The 15,348-nt window shown below is 43.8% G+C and overlaps 1 protein-coding gene across 1 annotated transcript in view; it reads right to left on the bottom strand.

Annotated features, from left to right (window-relative positions):
• rnf145a (ring finger protein 145a) overlaps positions 1 to 15,101 on the bottom strand; it is an 88,370-nt gene extending 73,269 nt beyond the window's left edge. Inside the window, exon 1 of the mRNA XM_067996539.1 lies at positions 14,503 to 15,101. Coding sequence (XP_067852640.1) covers positions 14,503 to 14,707 — 205 coding nt within the window. The 5' untranslated portion in view covers positions 14,708 to 15,101. The remainder of the gene's footprint in view (positions 1 to 14,502) is intronic.
• Positions 15,102 to 15,348: the final 247 nt, after the last annotated feature.

Here is a 15,348-nt window from a genome sequence, read left to right on the forward strand (position 1 = left end):
GTGAACCAGATGGGTTTTTACGACAATCCGGTAGTTTCATGGCCACCATTACTGATACTAGAATTTTAATTCCAGATTTTATTTAATTAATTGAATTTAAATTCCCCAACTGGCGTGGTGGGATTTAAACTCATGACTCCAGATTATTCGTCCAGGCCTCTGGATTCCGAGTCCAGTAACATAACCACAATGCTACCATACCAGACCTCATTACAGTCTTGGTCCAAACATGGACAAAAGAGCTGAATTCCAGAGGTGAGGTGAGAGTGACTGCCCTTGACATCAAGGCAGCATTTGACCGAGTGTGGCACCAAGGAGCCCTAGTAAAATTGAAGTCAATGGGAATCAGGGGGAAAACTCTCCAGTGGCTGGAGTCATACCTAGCACAAAGGAAGATGGTAGTGGTTGTTGGTGGCCAATCATCTCAGGCCCAGGACATTGCTGCAGGAGTTCCTCAAGGCAGTGTCCTAGGCACAACCATCTTCAGCTGCTTCATCAATCACCTTCCCTCCATCATGAGGTCAGAAATGGGGATGTTCACTGATGACTGCACAGTGTTCAGTTGTATTCGCAACCCCTCAAATAACGAAGCAGTCCGAGCCCGCATGCAGGCTTGGGCTCATAAATGGCAAGCAACATTCGCGCCAGACAAGTGCCAGGAAATGACCATCTCCAACAAGAGAAAGTCTAACCATCTCCCCTTGACATTCAACAGCATTACCATCGCCGAATCCCCCACCATCAACATCCTGGGGGTCACCATTGACCAGAAACTTAACTGGACCAGCCATTTCAATACTGTGGCCACACGAGCAGGCCAGAGGCTGGGTATTCTGCGGCGAGTGACTCACCTCCTGACTCCCCAAAGCCTTTCCACCATCCAAGTCAGGAGTGTGATGGAATACTCTCCACTTGCCTGGATGAGCGCAGCTCCAACAACACTCAAGAAGCTCGACACCATCCAGGACAAAGCAGCCCGCTTGATTGGCACCCCATCCACCACCCTAAACATTCACTCCCTTCAACACTGGCGCACAGTGGCTGCAGGGTATACCATCTACAGGATGCACTGCAGCAACTCGCCAAGGCTTCTTTGACAGCACCTCCCAAACCCGCGACCTCTACCACCTAGAAGGACAAGAGCAGCAGGTACATGGGAACACCACCACCTGCATGTTCCCCTACAAGTCTCACACCATCCCGACTTGGAAATATATCGCCGTTCCTTCATCGTCCCTAGGTAAAAATCCTGGAACTCCCTTCCTAACAGCACTGTGGGAGAACCTTCACCACACGGACTGCAGCGGTTCAAGAAGGCGGCTCACCACCACCTTCTCAAGGGCAATTAGGGATGGGCAATAAATGCCGGCCTCGCCAGTGACGCCCACATCCCATGAACAAATTTTTTTTTTAAATTTCTCCCTGGGGTACAGCTCTATCGGCAGCCAGAGCCTGAGTATCTCACCCATGTGCCCAGTCTTCATATGCAAGTTAATTAAGTGCTTGCAGGCTATTTGACTGTGGACAGCATCACAGCTAAGCTCAATACTGTTCTCACCAAGCACACTTTCCACTATGATCACATAAACTATAGCAACAAGGATGAGGTAGGCTGCTCGCACTTGTGGAACTATAGCAAAGCGAGAATCAACCCTGCAGGTAAGGAGGCAAAATTGGGGGGGGGGGGGGGGGGGAGGAGGAGGAGGAGGGGGTGGGGAGGAAGGAGGAGAAAAAAACTCAAATGTATTATTTTTAGCCTTCTAATGCACTCTGACCTTGAGTTTAGAGTTGTAACAAGACTTATTGTTTAAATATTGGATGCATCAAGCAAGCTTAAAGCAAAGCTGTGAAAGCTTGAGCTTAAATGTACTGAAAGGAACAAGAACGGCACTAAGCATGACAGCCAATAGATCAAGAAATGAAGCCACGGACAAATCAAACTGTTGTATTATACCCACACAACATTGCCAAAACTTGGTTACCACCTTAACAGCTATGACATTTCCTGTCACAATTATACATTGCTGAAAAATAACAGAGCTTTTTAATCACGGACACAATGAGGGACAGCACAACGGAAACTCCCCTCCCCCTTATATAGGAATTGTGTTAATCCAGCATGTTTTACCCATGACTCATAATAAATTTGCTTTTCTGAAATAGCTGTTGATATGGCTGTGCTCTGATATACAATAGTTCTACAAACAGCAGTCTGCAGCCAAGAGCACAATATATATATTCTTTACAAATACAATGATGTGAATTGAGAAAATTGTTGAGGTAGCAAGCTGCATCCCCATCAGTACAAAAATCAAACCACATGACATCAAAATTCCTCAAACAGCAGCTCCCAATCTCACTTATTCCATCAAGGAGGGGAAGCAAGAAATAAAAGTCAATCCATGACTGCCCCTGCAAAGCTCCAGCAGTAAGACTGGCATTGACAGAGGCCTCAGAACAATTTGTTGGCTTCCTTCTCAAATGGGGAGTAGTGTATGATGTCGGCATGCATGAAGAGGCAACAGGGAGAAAATTCTTTTGCAGTTGTCGTTGATGCTTCGCATTTTAAGCTTTACTTGGGGGGGGGGGGGGAAGGGGGGGAAGGGGGTGGAGAAAGAGAGAGAAGAGAATCCAGCTTTATTTTATCTGAAACTAATTTTCTCCTCTCCAGAAGGTGCTGACTCATGGCAATGCTTCAGTGCTGAGTACTTGACATTCTTAAGTTTAACCAAAAACAGAAAATGCTTGAAATACACAATGGGTTAATGTTTTGCAGATACCTTTTCTCAAAAGTTTGAATTCAGGGTCCCAACTGAAATATTAACTTGTCCTTCTCTTCCACGTGCTGACATTGCTGTCCATTTCAGTTCTTTTTTCCGATATCTGGCAGTGACTATTATACTTTTCTCAACTTTAAACACCTTTTATTACGCAGAATTCTTCAGAAGAGCTTCATTTGCTTAAGCATACAACAACTTCTTTTGAAAGCTTGTTGCATTGTTTCTGACTGAAGCGATCATCTCTTCATGCTGTACAGTCCACAGATCTCAAATCTAGTCTATCAGAGTCCAATTGGCTCTATTGAGAAATGTTTGATGCAATTGCTGATATTGCTGCATTTTTGGGTGTGTGTTTTGGGTCAGTTATAGGGCTTGATATTAGTATGTATCTCTTGGACATGATGTCAGGAAGGTTAGAAACAGTTCACTGGCTGTGGAGTGCAACCAGGTCCAACGCCTTTTGATCCCACTCTGCTCAAGTGTGTAGGACATTTCTTGCAGGCTTGTTATAAACTGTCCTCGACAGAATGAATCAAGGCTGAATGACTTTCATATGCCTCTTTCTTCAAATGCTGATGAAGCCACAATCGATTTCCATGATTTTTAGGGTTTTACTCTAAGGGACATGCATCTGGTTCTACCACATACTGGCTCTGTGGCCTTAAGATTTCAATCCTTGCATTCTTGCAATTATGGGGCCACACTGCTACTAGGACAATGCCTCATACTTTGCCCAACCTTTGGAGGATGCACTTCGTGATTCAGAAATTATGAAGTATACATTAACGTCAAACTAATAGAAACCTAAAGGTGAAGCTGCTTCCAGAACACCGAATTTTGACTTTACTTGTACATGTAAATAAGACGGAGATTAGCGTATGCAGATGTGCAACAGCAGGTGCAATGCACGTTTAAATAGATTATGCTATCTTAACCCTGCGAAGTGCAATATGTGAGACAGCAGTCAAGTAGAATTTTTAAACTGTGATTGTGGTAACCTCTTCAGCACTACAAGGAATTTTCCTGTCGGACAGAGTCCACTGCATATATAACAGTCTCAGCACAAACTGGAGAATACTTAACTGTGTTTGGTTATTTTAACAATAAAAGAAAGCAATTCTGTGTTTTATCACAAATGCAATGTTATTTATTAACAACCAAAATGGCCTTTTTTCTGAAGACGAATTTGCCCAACATTCGCAAAATGCAAAAGGGAAAAAAATAAGCTGCAAAGGTTCCATCCTAACCACCCTGAATTCTGTCAAATGCTGCCTTCTAGCTTTGTCAGTCTGTTGCACCCAATGTTCTACCTTCCACGACATATATTTAAGAGTAAAAAGAGTGAAGCGACCCAATGCCACCCCATATCAGGACACAGTGCCTTCTGTGCACAACTGTACAACTCTTTGCTGAAATGTGTATTAATGTAAGCTCCTGTAAAGGCTACATTGGAAAATTGTATAACTGCACCAACATGCACTGTGCAAAATCATGTGTGGTTTTATGCATACATTTTTTTCAAATACTTAAAAAAAAGACTTGATTGATCTAACGACACTATTGCTTTTGTAACCAATATGTGTGTTTAAAATTAGGTTATGGTTCACAGAGTAAATGTCTAAGATGCTTTTAGAGTGCTTCGTCATGAAGACCGCAAGACCTGGTAAAAAAAAAAGTCAACAAATCTGGGAAGCTGACATCAGGGTTGCCACTAGGTGTGCAAGTATCATGTGTTGGCAATCACCGGCACAAACAACTCTCTAAAACCAGTGTTAAGGCAGCTTAACTTTTGTGCCCACAACCTTGTTTTAAAATTCTCTGAAATATTGATACAACAATTAAGTGGATTAAAGTAGCTGCATATAACTTTCTTAGTTGACTCATGCATTTCTCCTTATGCCACTTATTCTAAATTTAACCAATCCAAACTAGTGTGCTCTGACCAAATTTTGAAATTACTATACTATATTTGGCCGAAGCAGTTGAACAACCTGTACAGTATGTAAAATTAAACTGCATCCACCCGTGAGTGAGGGTATAGTGGAAGAAAAGCAAATCCATGTGTCGAGTCAAAATTGTGTTTGCATTTTCATTTTGCCAATCTGCTCCTCTCCTGAAGGCACTGAATCTTGCTGGTATTATGCCAAGTGGTCATTCTTCACATGCAAAGTGAGACCATAAGTGGCAGGGCATCACAGCTAAGTTCTGGCCCCTCAGACGTATTTCCAACAAATATAACTGGATAGCAATCAGAACCCTGAAAGATGATTTTACTCCTCCCGAGCCCGGAGTGCTCAAGCCAACTGCAATGCCCCAACTGCCTTGGCTGTGCTGAGCAGAGACCAAGTATTGAACCAGTCCAGTCTGTTTTCTGAAAGCTGCACTGAGCAGTGCCTTTAAGTAGTAAGCTGTCAGGGAAGCATTTTATCTCAGATTGGGTAATGCATCCAAATGAAAAAGTAGCCCCAGATGCAAATCAATCTGTACTTTCCTTCAATGATAGACAATGATGTAGATGTAGGGGTACGGTAGCATAGTGGTTATGTTACTAAACTAGTAATCCAGAGGCCTGGACTAATAATCTGGAGTCATAAATTCAAATCCTGCCACGGCAGCTAGGGAATTTAAATTCAATTAATCAAATAAAATCTGGAATAAAAGAAAACTAGTATCAGTAATGGTGGCCATGAAACTACCGGGTTGTCGTAAAAAAAACCATCTGGTTCACCAACGACCTTTAGGGAAGGAACCCTGCCGTCCTTACCCGGTCTGGCCTATTTGTGACTCCAGACCCACAGCAATGTGGTTGATTCTTAATTGCCCTCTGAAATGGCCTAGCAAGCCACTCAGTTGTAAAATCTCGCTACAAAAAGTCATAAGAATAAAACCGGATGGACCACCTGGCATCAGACCACTAGGCACCGGACACGACAAAGGCAAACCAAGCCCAGTCGATCCTGCAAAGTCCTCCTCACCAACATCTTGGGACTTGTGCCAAAATTGGGAGAGCTGTCCCACAGACTTGTCAAACAACAGCCTGACATAGCCATGCTCACAGAATCATACCTTTCAGCCAACATCCCAGACTCTTCCATCACTATCCCTGGGTATGTCCTGTCCAACTGGCAGGACAGACCCACCAGAGGTGGCGGCACAGTGATATACAGTAAGGAGGGAGTGGGCCTGGGAGTCCTCAACATTGACTCTGGACCCCATGAAATTTGATGGCATCAGATCAAACATGGGCAAGGAAACCTCCTGCTGATTACCACCTACTGCCCTCCCTCAGCTGATGAATCAGTCCTCCTCCATGTTGAACACCACTTGGAGGAAGCACTGAGGGTAGCAAGGGCACAGAATGTACTCTGGGCGGGGGACTTCCATGTCCATCACCAAGAGTGGCTCGGTAGCACCACGACTGACTGAGCTGGCCGAGTCCTGAAGGACATAGCTGCCAGACTGGGCCTGCGGCAGGTGGTGAGCGAACCAACACGAGGGAAAAACCTACTTGACCTTGTCCTCACCAATCCGTCGCAAATGCTTCTGTCCACGACAGTATCGGTAGAAGTGATCACCGCACAGTCCTCGTGGAGACGAAGGCCTGACTTCGCACTGAGGATACGATCCAACGTGTTGTGTGGCACTACCACTGTGCTAAATGGGATAGATTCGGAACAGATCTAACAGCTCAAAACTGAGCATCAATGAGGTGCTGTGGGCCATCAGCAGCAGAATTGTATTCCAGCACAATCTGTAACCTCATGGCCCGGCATATTCCTCACTCTACCATTATCAACCAGCCAGGGGATCAACCCTGGTTCAATGAGGAGTGTAGAAGAGTATGCCAGGAGCAGCACCAGGTGTACCTAAAAATGAGGTGCCAACCTGGTGAAGCTACAACTCAGGACTACATGCTGAACAGCGGAAGCAACATGCTATAGACAGAGCTAAGCGATTCCACAACCAACAGATCCGATCAAAGCTCTGCAGTCCTTCCACATCCAGTCGTGAAGGGTAGTGGATAATTAAACAACTAACGGGAGGAGGAGGCTCTGTAAACATCCCCATCCTCAATGATGGCAGAGTCCAGCACGTGAGTGGAAAAGACAAGGCTGAAACGTTAGCAACAATCTTCAACCAGAATGGATGATTCATCTCAACCTCCTCCCAAAATCCCCATCACAGAAGCCAGTCTTCAGCCAATTCGATTCACTCCACGTGCGATCAAGAAACGACTGAGTGCACTGAATACAGCAAAGGCTATGGGCCCCTACAACATCCCATCTGTCGTGCTGAAGACTTGTGCTCCAGAACTAGGCGCGCCTCTAGCCCAACCATCTTCAGCTGCTTCATCAATGACCTTCCCTCCATCATAAGGTCAGAAATGAGGATGTTCGCTGACGATTGCACCGTATTCAGTTCCATTCTCAACCCCTCAGATAATGAAGCAGTCTGTGCCCGCATGCAGCAAGGACTGGACAACATCCAGGCTTGAGCTGGTAAGTGACAAGTAACATTCGTGCCAGACAAGTGCCAGGCAACGGCATTACCACTGCCGAATCCCCCACCATCAACATCCTAGGGGTCACCATTGACCAGAAACTTAACTGGATCAGCCACATAAATACCGTAGCTGCAACAGGTCAGAGGCTGGGTATTCTGCAACAAGTGACTCACCTCCTGACTCCCCAGCCTTTCCACCATCGACAAGGCACAAGTCAGGTGTGTGATGGAATACTCTCCACTTGCCTGGATGAGTGCAGATCCAACAACACAAGAAACTCAATCCCATCCAGGACAAAGCAGCCCGCTTGATTGGCACCCCATCCACCACCCTAAACATTCACTCCCTTCACCACTAGCACACCATAGCTGCAGCGTACACCATCCACAGGATGCAATGCAGCAACTCGCCAAGGCTTCTTCGACAGCACCTCCCAATCCCGCGACCTCTACCACCTAGAAGGACAAGGACAGCAGGCACATGGGAACACCACCACCTGCACGTTCCCTCCAAGTCTCACACCATCCCGACTTGGAAATATATCGCCGTTCCTTCATCGTCGCTGGGTCCAAGTCCTGGAACTCCTTACCTAACAGCACTGCGGGAGAACCTTCACCACACGGACTGCAACAGTTCAAGAAGGCGGCTCACCACCACCTTCTCAAGGGCAATTAAGGATGGGCAATAAATGCTGGCCTTGCCAGCGACACCCACATCCCATGAACGAATAAAAGAAACCCAATTGCTGTCCTCACTGAGATCAGCTAACTCAGCACAGCTACAACATCAATTGTAGTTACAGGCCTATCAATTGTGAAACAATGAGGTGATGAATTAAGATACACACAATATTACAAAATTGAAGCATATATTGTTAAATGAGATTTTCCCTATAGCATATTGAGACTAACGCATTAAATGACATTTAACACGGTGCGCAAACAAGACACTTCTAAAGGAAGAGAGAAAATGTAGCATTGTTGCAAAACACAAATTTGCACTTCATGGGCTGATGGATGTTTGTGAAATGTACTTTCACTTCTGACAACCTGGCAACTAACCAGAAAATGATTCATAATGAGTGCAGCATTGTACCCAAAAATCCCCAGAAACTTCTGTTCATAAGATCTGCTTATCAACAGGACTAAATATACCAGCTTCGTCATTTATGAAAACCGAAGCACCGCTTATGGCAAAGGGATACAAGTACCTGGTTAATGGGACGCAAATAAGTCAGATTAGGGCGATGAGTTCATCAATAAAATAGCATGCTCTCCAAAGCACGTGGAATCGCTGTTGCTATCACCTGTGTAACCTATAATAGCACCTCACCCTCAGCAGTTTATACATCCTGAGCATCATTGCCGGGACACCTGCAGAAGATTTGCCTGGAGCTCTTTGCCCACCCCCATTGATGCCCTTTTCTCAGGCTGTCTGCCTTCCACTCAATCACTACCACGTCTCAATTTCTGTTTCTCCTTCCTGCTTTCTCCCAGCTTCTCTGCTCCCCCTCTTCTATCCTTAGATATCTCCAATCATCTTTTAAACCCTCCATTGCTCTCCACCTTGCACAATGAAGTTCCCTGATGTAAACGTGGAACGTAACAAACAGCAATGAAACTATGTCACCATTTAAATTTCAACATACCACGCCTCCATGACAAAAAGTTACGTGTTTTGAACTGTGAATTGAAAATTTGACACAAATACAAAAAATTCATGTGATACACATCACTCGCCTGGAGCTCTGTAGGTGACATCACTCATTGATTCATCCTACATGAACCACAATCTTGTCCTGCTCCTCCCACTTTCCCCTCCATCTCTCCTGAAGGCATTGGGCCATGCTGCGTTATGGTTCCAGTCACTGGTCGTCCTCCGGTGCCTCCTCCTCCTGCTATTCTTCCAAGACAGAACTGGGCAGGCCATTTCACCATTGAGAAAGAATAGCCAGTGGCATGTGCTCAAACATTTACATGCAACATGGAGTCAGGAAAGGAAAACATTTAACTGAGATACCCCATGGCCTAATAGCCTGCCAACTCTCACTTTCAAGGCTCTCGTATGAATAATGACCAGTTGGGTGAGGTACCAGAAAACAGTAAAACTGTGTCCCAGCAAGAAATCACTTTTGAAGAGAAGGAAAAGTAATATTGAGAAAAGGCTCATTTTCCCTTTTCTCGCCAAGGCATCACTCCAAATATTATCCGAAGATCAAGTAACATAGCACCAACTTGGAAATGAATCTCGAAGCTTCTGGTCTGAATGGCCCAGCCACACCAGGCAGTGCCTTTACCCATGAGCCTATCCGAGGAACTGAGATCACAACGCATTTTCTCTGCTCAGCAGGGTGAAGGTTACATCTAATATAATGTCGATTGATAGAATCATTGCTTAAGATTCATACGTAGAAAGCCATAATCCCCAGCTTGTACACGAGCCCATAAACAGCCGAATTTTGTAAAGCATCAGCATTTATACTCAAAATGTGATGTTATAATTTTTTGAATTGAACTGGTCATGTAATACAATAGTCCACATACTTAACCCAAGGCAGTTGCAACCACCATCCAACCATATAATTGAATGTAGAGTGGTCAGTGTCATCGGTCAGAAGAAATTCTGCTTCTCTAAGACGAAAACACATTTAAAGGGCAGATTTCTTAATCTAATTACTTGGAAGCACAATGGGTCAGCAAGAAACTTTTAATTTTCTTTTACTTATTATATCCATGCTGTGTACTGGTCGTGTCATGTATGTCATTCGCCCGCAGATTACGGTCTCCTATTCTCAATTTTGTTCGTTCCCTCTAATGTTTTCTCCCTTCTCCTGAAGATGCCAACACTTGTAATATAGTTCAATTGACACCAGCAGTCCTCGCTCACCTCATTCAAGTAGTATTTCGACATGCGTTTAGTAACAAGTATAACAACATCGTGTCATATTTCAGTTCATGGCTTTCCCTCACACTAAGACTCTGTCTTCCATGCTTCTGGTTCCCATTGTCTCCGCATGATATGATGCCTAAAAATATAACAAGCCCTGAAGGACTCCTAATTATAAATGTGTGCCACAAAGTTCACATCTTTCAACGCTCAGATGGTAAGGGTTAATAATTAAACGTGGATCAGTGAATAAAGTTAGTGGGAGGACCATTTAGTCAATATTAAGTTCTGGACTAGCAACGCAAAAATAATTTATGATCGCTGAATTCAATAAGCTTTGGATACCATACAATCCATGACACTAGTTGTAGATGTCCATGTCACAAATGCATGGATAGATGTCTATTGTATACACACAAACACGCCAGCAGTCACATGTACAAATATAGCTCCACAAATAATTTGAATAGACAAATCTGTAATGAAGCAAACCATCAACAACAATCCTTTATGTGACATCAACCTCAAGTGAACAGAAAATATGAAAATGAAAGTGCAAGGAATATTTTGGTAATGGAGATCAAGTTTTTCTTTCCCTCATGTTTACTATGTATCTTAACAATCCCCTGATCAAGCACATCTGAAAATGAAGTTACTACATTATAAGTTTACATTTTGTCCTGATTTCCACACCACGACCAAAAAAAACAATGTTATCTTGCGCGAAGGGAACAGCAAGCAGCAAAATTCCACAGTATTTAAAAAGAGAGGAAAAGCTTTTGTCTACAGAAAGATGCGCCTCTGACTTATTCTAATTGTTTAATTGATGAGAATTAACTGGGGAAAAAAATGCTTGATCCTCGTAGCGAAAAGGTTAAGATCCAGAGTAAATCGACCCTCAGAGGAGTACTTTCTGGGATATTAAACATATTCCTACCTGGGATGCCTAAAACAATTCATCTGAAGAGAGCTTATCAGATCAGCAAAGAAACTGTATATCATGTAGAAATAAGAATATGCACAGGGTTTTATTGAAATCTGATCAGTAACCTCAGAAGTAGAAATAGAATGGAAACAGCAACCTACTCTTTTCTTTCTATATCAATTTCACTTGATACCTGCTGTTTACTCCTTCTTGACCCTTGACTTGAAATACTGCCATGATGATTTCTGGCATGATATGGAAGTCAGAATGAAATATGACAACAGTATACTCTTCAAAGTAATAGCTTTGCTTAAAAAGTTACATTTCTTTTTGCAAATAAAAGAGAGATAACTCGGAGGTTGAAATGCAATTAAGTTACAATCAAATAATAAATGACACAAGAGAAGTGTACAAACACTAGCAAAAATCCAAGACTGTGCCAATCCACTACTTTACCGATGTACAAATTACACTAAAGTAAAGTAGTGGACAAATTACACTTGTAAATAAATCAGTAACACACCATTACTGTATGCATCAACATGCACTCCATACGTCAGCACTTCAAACTGCACCCTGCTTCTGAGATTGAGTACGATGAGCATATTAACAAGTGAATTGGTATTGCGAGGACATATGCATGCCAAAATAATATTTGTACACTTCATATGAAGGTTCCATGAAGCATCCCAACCCTGTACAAGTTTACAGAACAGTATCTTTAACAGTGACTACATATAACACATGATGTGGAGATGCCGGTGATGGACTGGGGTGTACAAATGTGAGGAATCTTACCACACCAGGTGAGAGTCCAACAGTTTTATTTGAAAATCGCACGCTTTCGGAGGCTTTGTCCTTCGTCAGGAGAAAGCCTCAGAGAGCTTGCGATTTTCAAATAAAACTGTTGGACTATAACCTGGTGTTGTAAGATTCCTTACACACATATAACACAGATAGTTGGTAGTGAGTTTGAAGATTTGAATCCAATACACAGCTTCCAATGACATCATAGAAGAACATAAACTTCAACAGAATCCTGAAATTGAATTATAATCGAACTTTGTCCAAATGTTCGGAATGTCGTAATTTTTAAATCAATTATAAATTAACAGATCAAATATAAAATTAACTGTGCAAACTTCAGGCCAAGTTCAAGAAATTAAACGCTGTGCTGGTTTGTCCAGCTGCTTAGTCCTGCAATTACAGAACACATGAGACATGTGGCATTTACAAACTGTGTACCTCCCACATTCTTTAAAGTGCTGATATATGGCGTGCATGATGACAGATGCAGTAACCAGCTGGAGTTACATTTACCCAAGGCCTCTACGCACTGACACTTAAAATATTTATAACTAATTTAAAACTTAATTTACCCAGGAATTTCAAATAGTACCTATAATGCTGAGGCTCTGGAATGAAGCAGTTGTAAATTATTACAAGGTATAACAATATCAACATACTTAAACTGGATTATATGTACTAAAAAAGAATTACTTGACAGCCAATCAATACAGCCCCTGACAAATCAGTGCTGTCACTGAGATTCCAATGAAATGTGATGCTGGGAGTGTCCAATTTTCATACCAATGGCTACTTGAACTGTGAAAAATAAACACCAAATACAATTCTGTCCTTCCAAACTTGGGTTTTGTCCTGAGAGAATGCTTGGACCTGCACATCACTCAGATCTTGGTAGATATAGGTCTGTCACTGGTGGCTGTTGTGGGGGATCAACTGGGGATGAATTAAGAGAATTATAAAAAAAAAATGCAGTGGTTTAAGTGCAATCTGTCCTAATATATTGGTACCAATACTCTTAAATAAGTGACAACACTGCAAAGTATATTAAAAGGGCAAAAATGGCAGAAAAATAACCACAACTGGGAGGAAAAAAAGGATTCCACCTTCCCCCACCTACCTTTTCAGCAGTTTTTCCCCCCTCTTGTTTGAAAGCCTTAGACTACTTGCTGGGGTAAGGTTCCACAGACGTCAGGCACCCTCTGGCAACTTACCCAAGTGGCTGTTCTGACAACAAGTCTCGGCAGAATACTCAACCATGCAGGCCATTTTTGCCTGGTCCTATTCTGATGCCCTGGATAGTAATCAGGTGTGGAGACCCTGGCTGTTCTTTCCCCTCCTTGACTTAGTGGTGTGAAGCCTAATTTCAAAGCAAACCAAAAGCTAGCACACTGTACTGATTGACCAACATTGGCTCACAATCCCTCAACACTTCAAATTTACAGTTCACATCCGTAACACGTCCAAATCCCTCAATGACCTCACCCTCTCTGTCGCTACAACTTTCTCCAGCCCTACAATTCCCTGAGAATTCTGCATTGCTCCAACTCTGACCTTTTCTGCATCCCAAAATTCCTTCGCCCCACCATCGGTGGCTGTAGCTTCAGCCATCTAGGCCCTATGCTCTGTAATTCCTTAACTAAACCTCTCTGCTTATCCACCGCCATCTCTTCCTTTAAAACCCTCCTTAAAAACTTACTTCTTTGACCAAGCTTTTAGTCACCCATCCCAATAACTCCTCCTTTGGCTCAGTTTTGATTTTTGTCTGATTACACTTCTGTGAAGTATCTTGGGATACTTTTACTATGTTAAAGGTGCTATATAAATGCAAGTAATTGTTCAGTTCAGCTAAACACAGTCCAAAAACTGAACTTGGGACTTTCCTGACCTGCATAGCTCAACTAGTCACTGGATAAACCTGCTGAGGTATCCAGGAAGGATATGTTAGACTTAATTCATCACCTCAAATTGCTCGTATTACCAACCAATGGCATAACCACCATTACTTCAACCTTTTATGATAAAGCTCAAAATCTTATCTCCAAACACACCCCAAGTATGAAAAGTCAAAATCTACAATTACACTAGTCATCACAGTTTAAGAGGGCATGGTACAAAAAGAAAAATCACACCCACTGCTAAACAAAGTGAAAATTTCTTGTGACAACACTGAACTTGTACCTCTTGATGGGGAAGATTTTTTTTTTTAAAAACACAAGTTTTCACTATTTTTTTTCGTCACCTGAAGTGTAGGGTCAGAGAGTTAACTGCATTGAAAAGCACAATGCAAAACATTTGAACCAAGGCAATCATTTGTACCTCTTCCAAAAGGCGAGAGTAGGGACTTAAGATTTAAAAAATTACAAACAAAAAAGGCCTACTCTGCTTCTTGTATTACTTGAAGTGCAGGGTCACCGAAATATCAGTGTAGTGGGGAGCACATTACAATATGTAGTTCAAAGACATACCCACAACTCTGCCCATCCGCGAAGGAGGCAGGGGTAAATTTTAAAACGTACACGTTCACTCACACACACCACACACAACGTAAAATAAATTCCCCACCCCTCCCGGGTTTGCCTCCGAATGCAGGTTGCACTTACCGACATAGTGGAGGTTGAGAGCCAGGTACTTGTACTGAAAGAGCAGGTTGTTGTTGTTCCGGGCCTGGATCTGCTGCAAGAAGGAGCTCACGTCCCACCGGTACAGCATCTCCAGCACCATGATGCTAGGTACCCGCAGGGCCACGTTCAGCACCGCCTCCAGCTTCTCCCTCACGACGCTCATGATCACCCTCAGCCCGGCCATGATGTGAGGGTTGTTTGGTGCGGGGGGAGGAGGGGCGCACTTGAGGAGGGGGGAGGGGAGGGGTCGCGGCGCTGGGGGGGGGGGGGCGGGGAGGGGAGGAGTGCGCGGGCGGGCGGGCAATTGACAAAAAAAAAACGGTGCGGGCAGGCTCAGATATTTTATCGAAAATTCTGTTACTTTAAGGTAGAACAAGTCGGCGCCACGCTCCTCGTGCACACCATACTCCGCGCCCGCTCTTTCTGTCACTCCGCCGAGTGAAAACGGCTCTTCCTCTTTTTTTTTTCTTCTTTTGGGTTCTCCTGAGGTGAAAGGAAAACAAACGCACGGAAAAAAAAAACCCCCACTCGTCAATCCGCCGCCATTATTCCACCTTTCAGTTCGGCGCAGTGCGCAGGCGTACTGGAGGAGAGTGCGGGTGCCGGAGCGCGCTCCCGCCCGCCCGCGCGCGCGCGCCCCCGACTTCAGCACGGGGAGGAGGAGTGGGAAGCGCGTGCTCTGCGTGAACAATGGGGCGGGGAAGGGCGCGCTGGAGGTGAGGGAACGCGCATGCAAGGAGTCAGCAGGCATTTGACACCAGTGGGTTTTTTTTTTCTTTTCCTTTTATGATTTTAAAAATGATGCATGTTGCTTTTATGTGCAGA

The sequence above is a fragment of the Heptranchias perlo genome, chromosome 14 (assembly GCF_035084215.1).
Source record: "Heptranchias perlo isolate sHepPer1 chromosome 14, sHepPer1.hap1, whole genome shotgun sequence".
NCBI classification, from domain to species: domain Eukaryota; kingdom Metazoa; phylum Chordata; class Chondrichthyes; order Hexanchiformes; family Hexanchidae; genus Heptranchias; species Heptranchias perlo.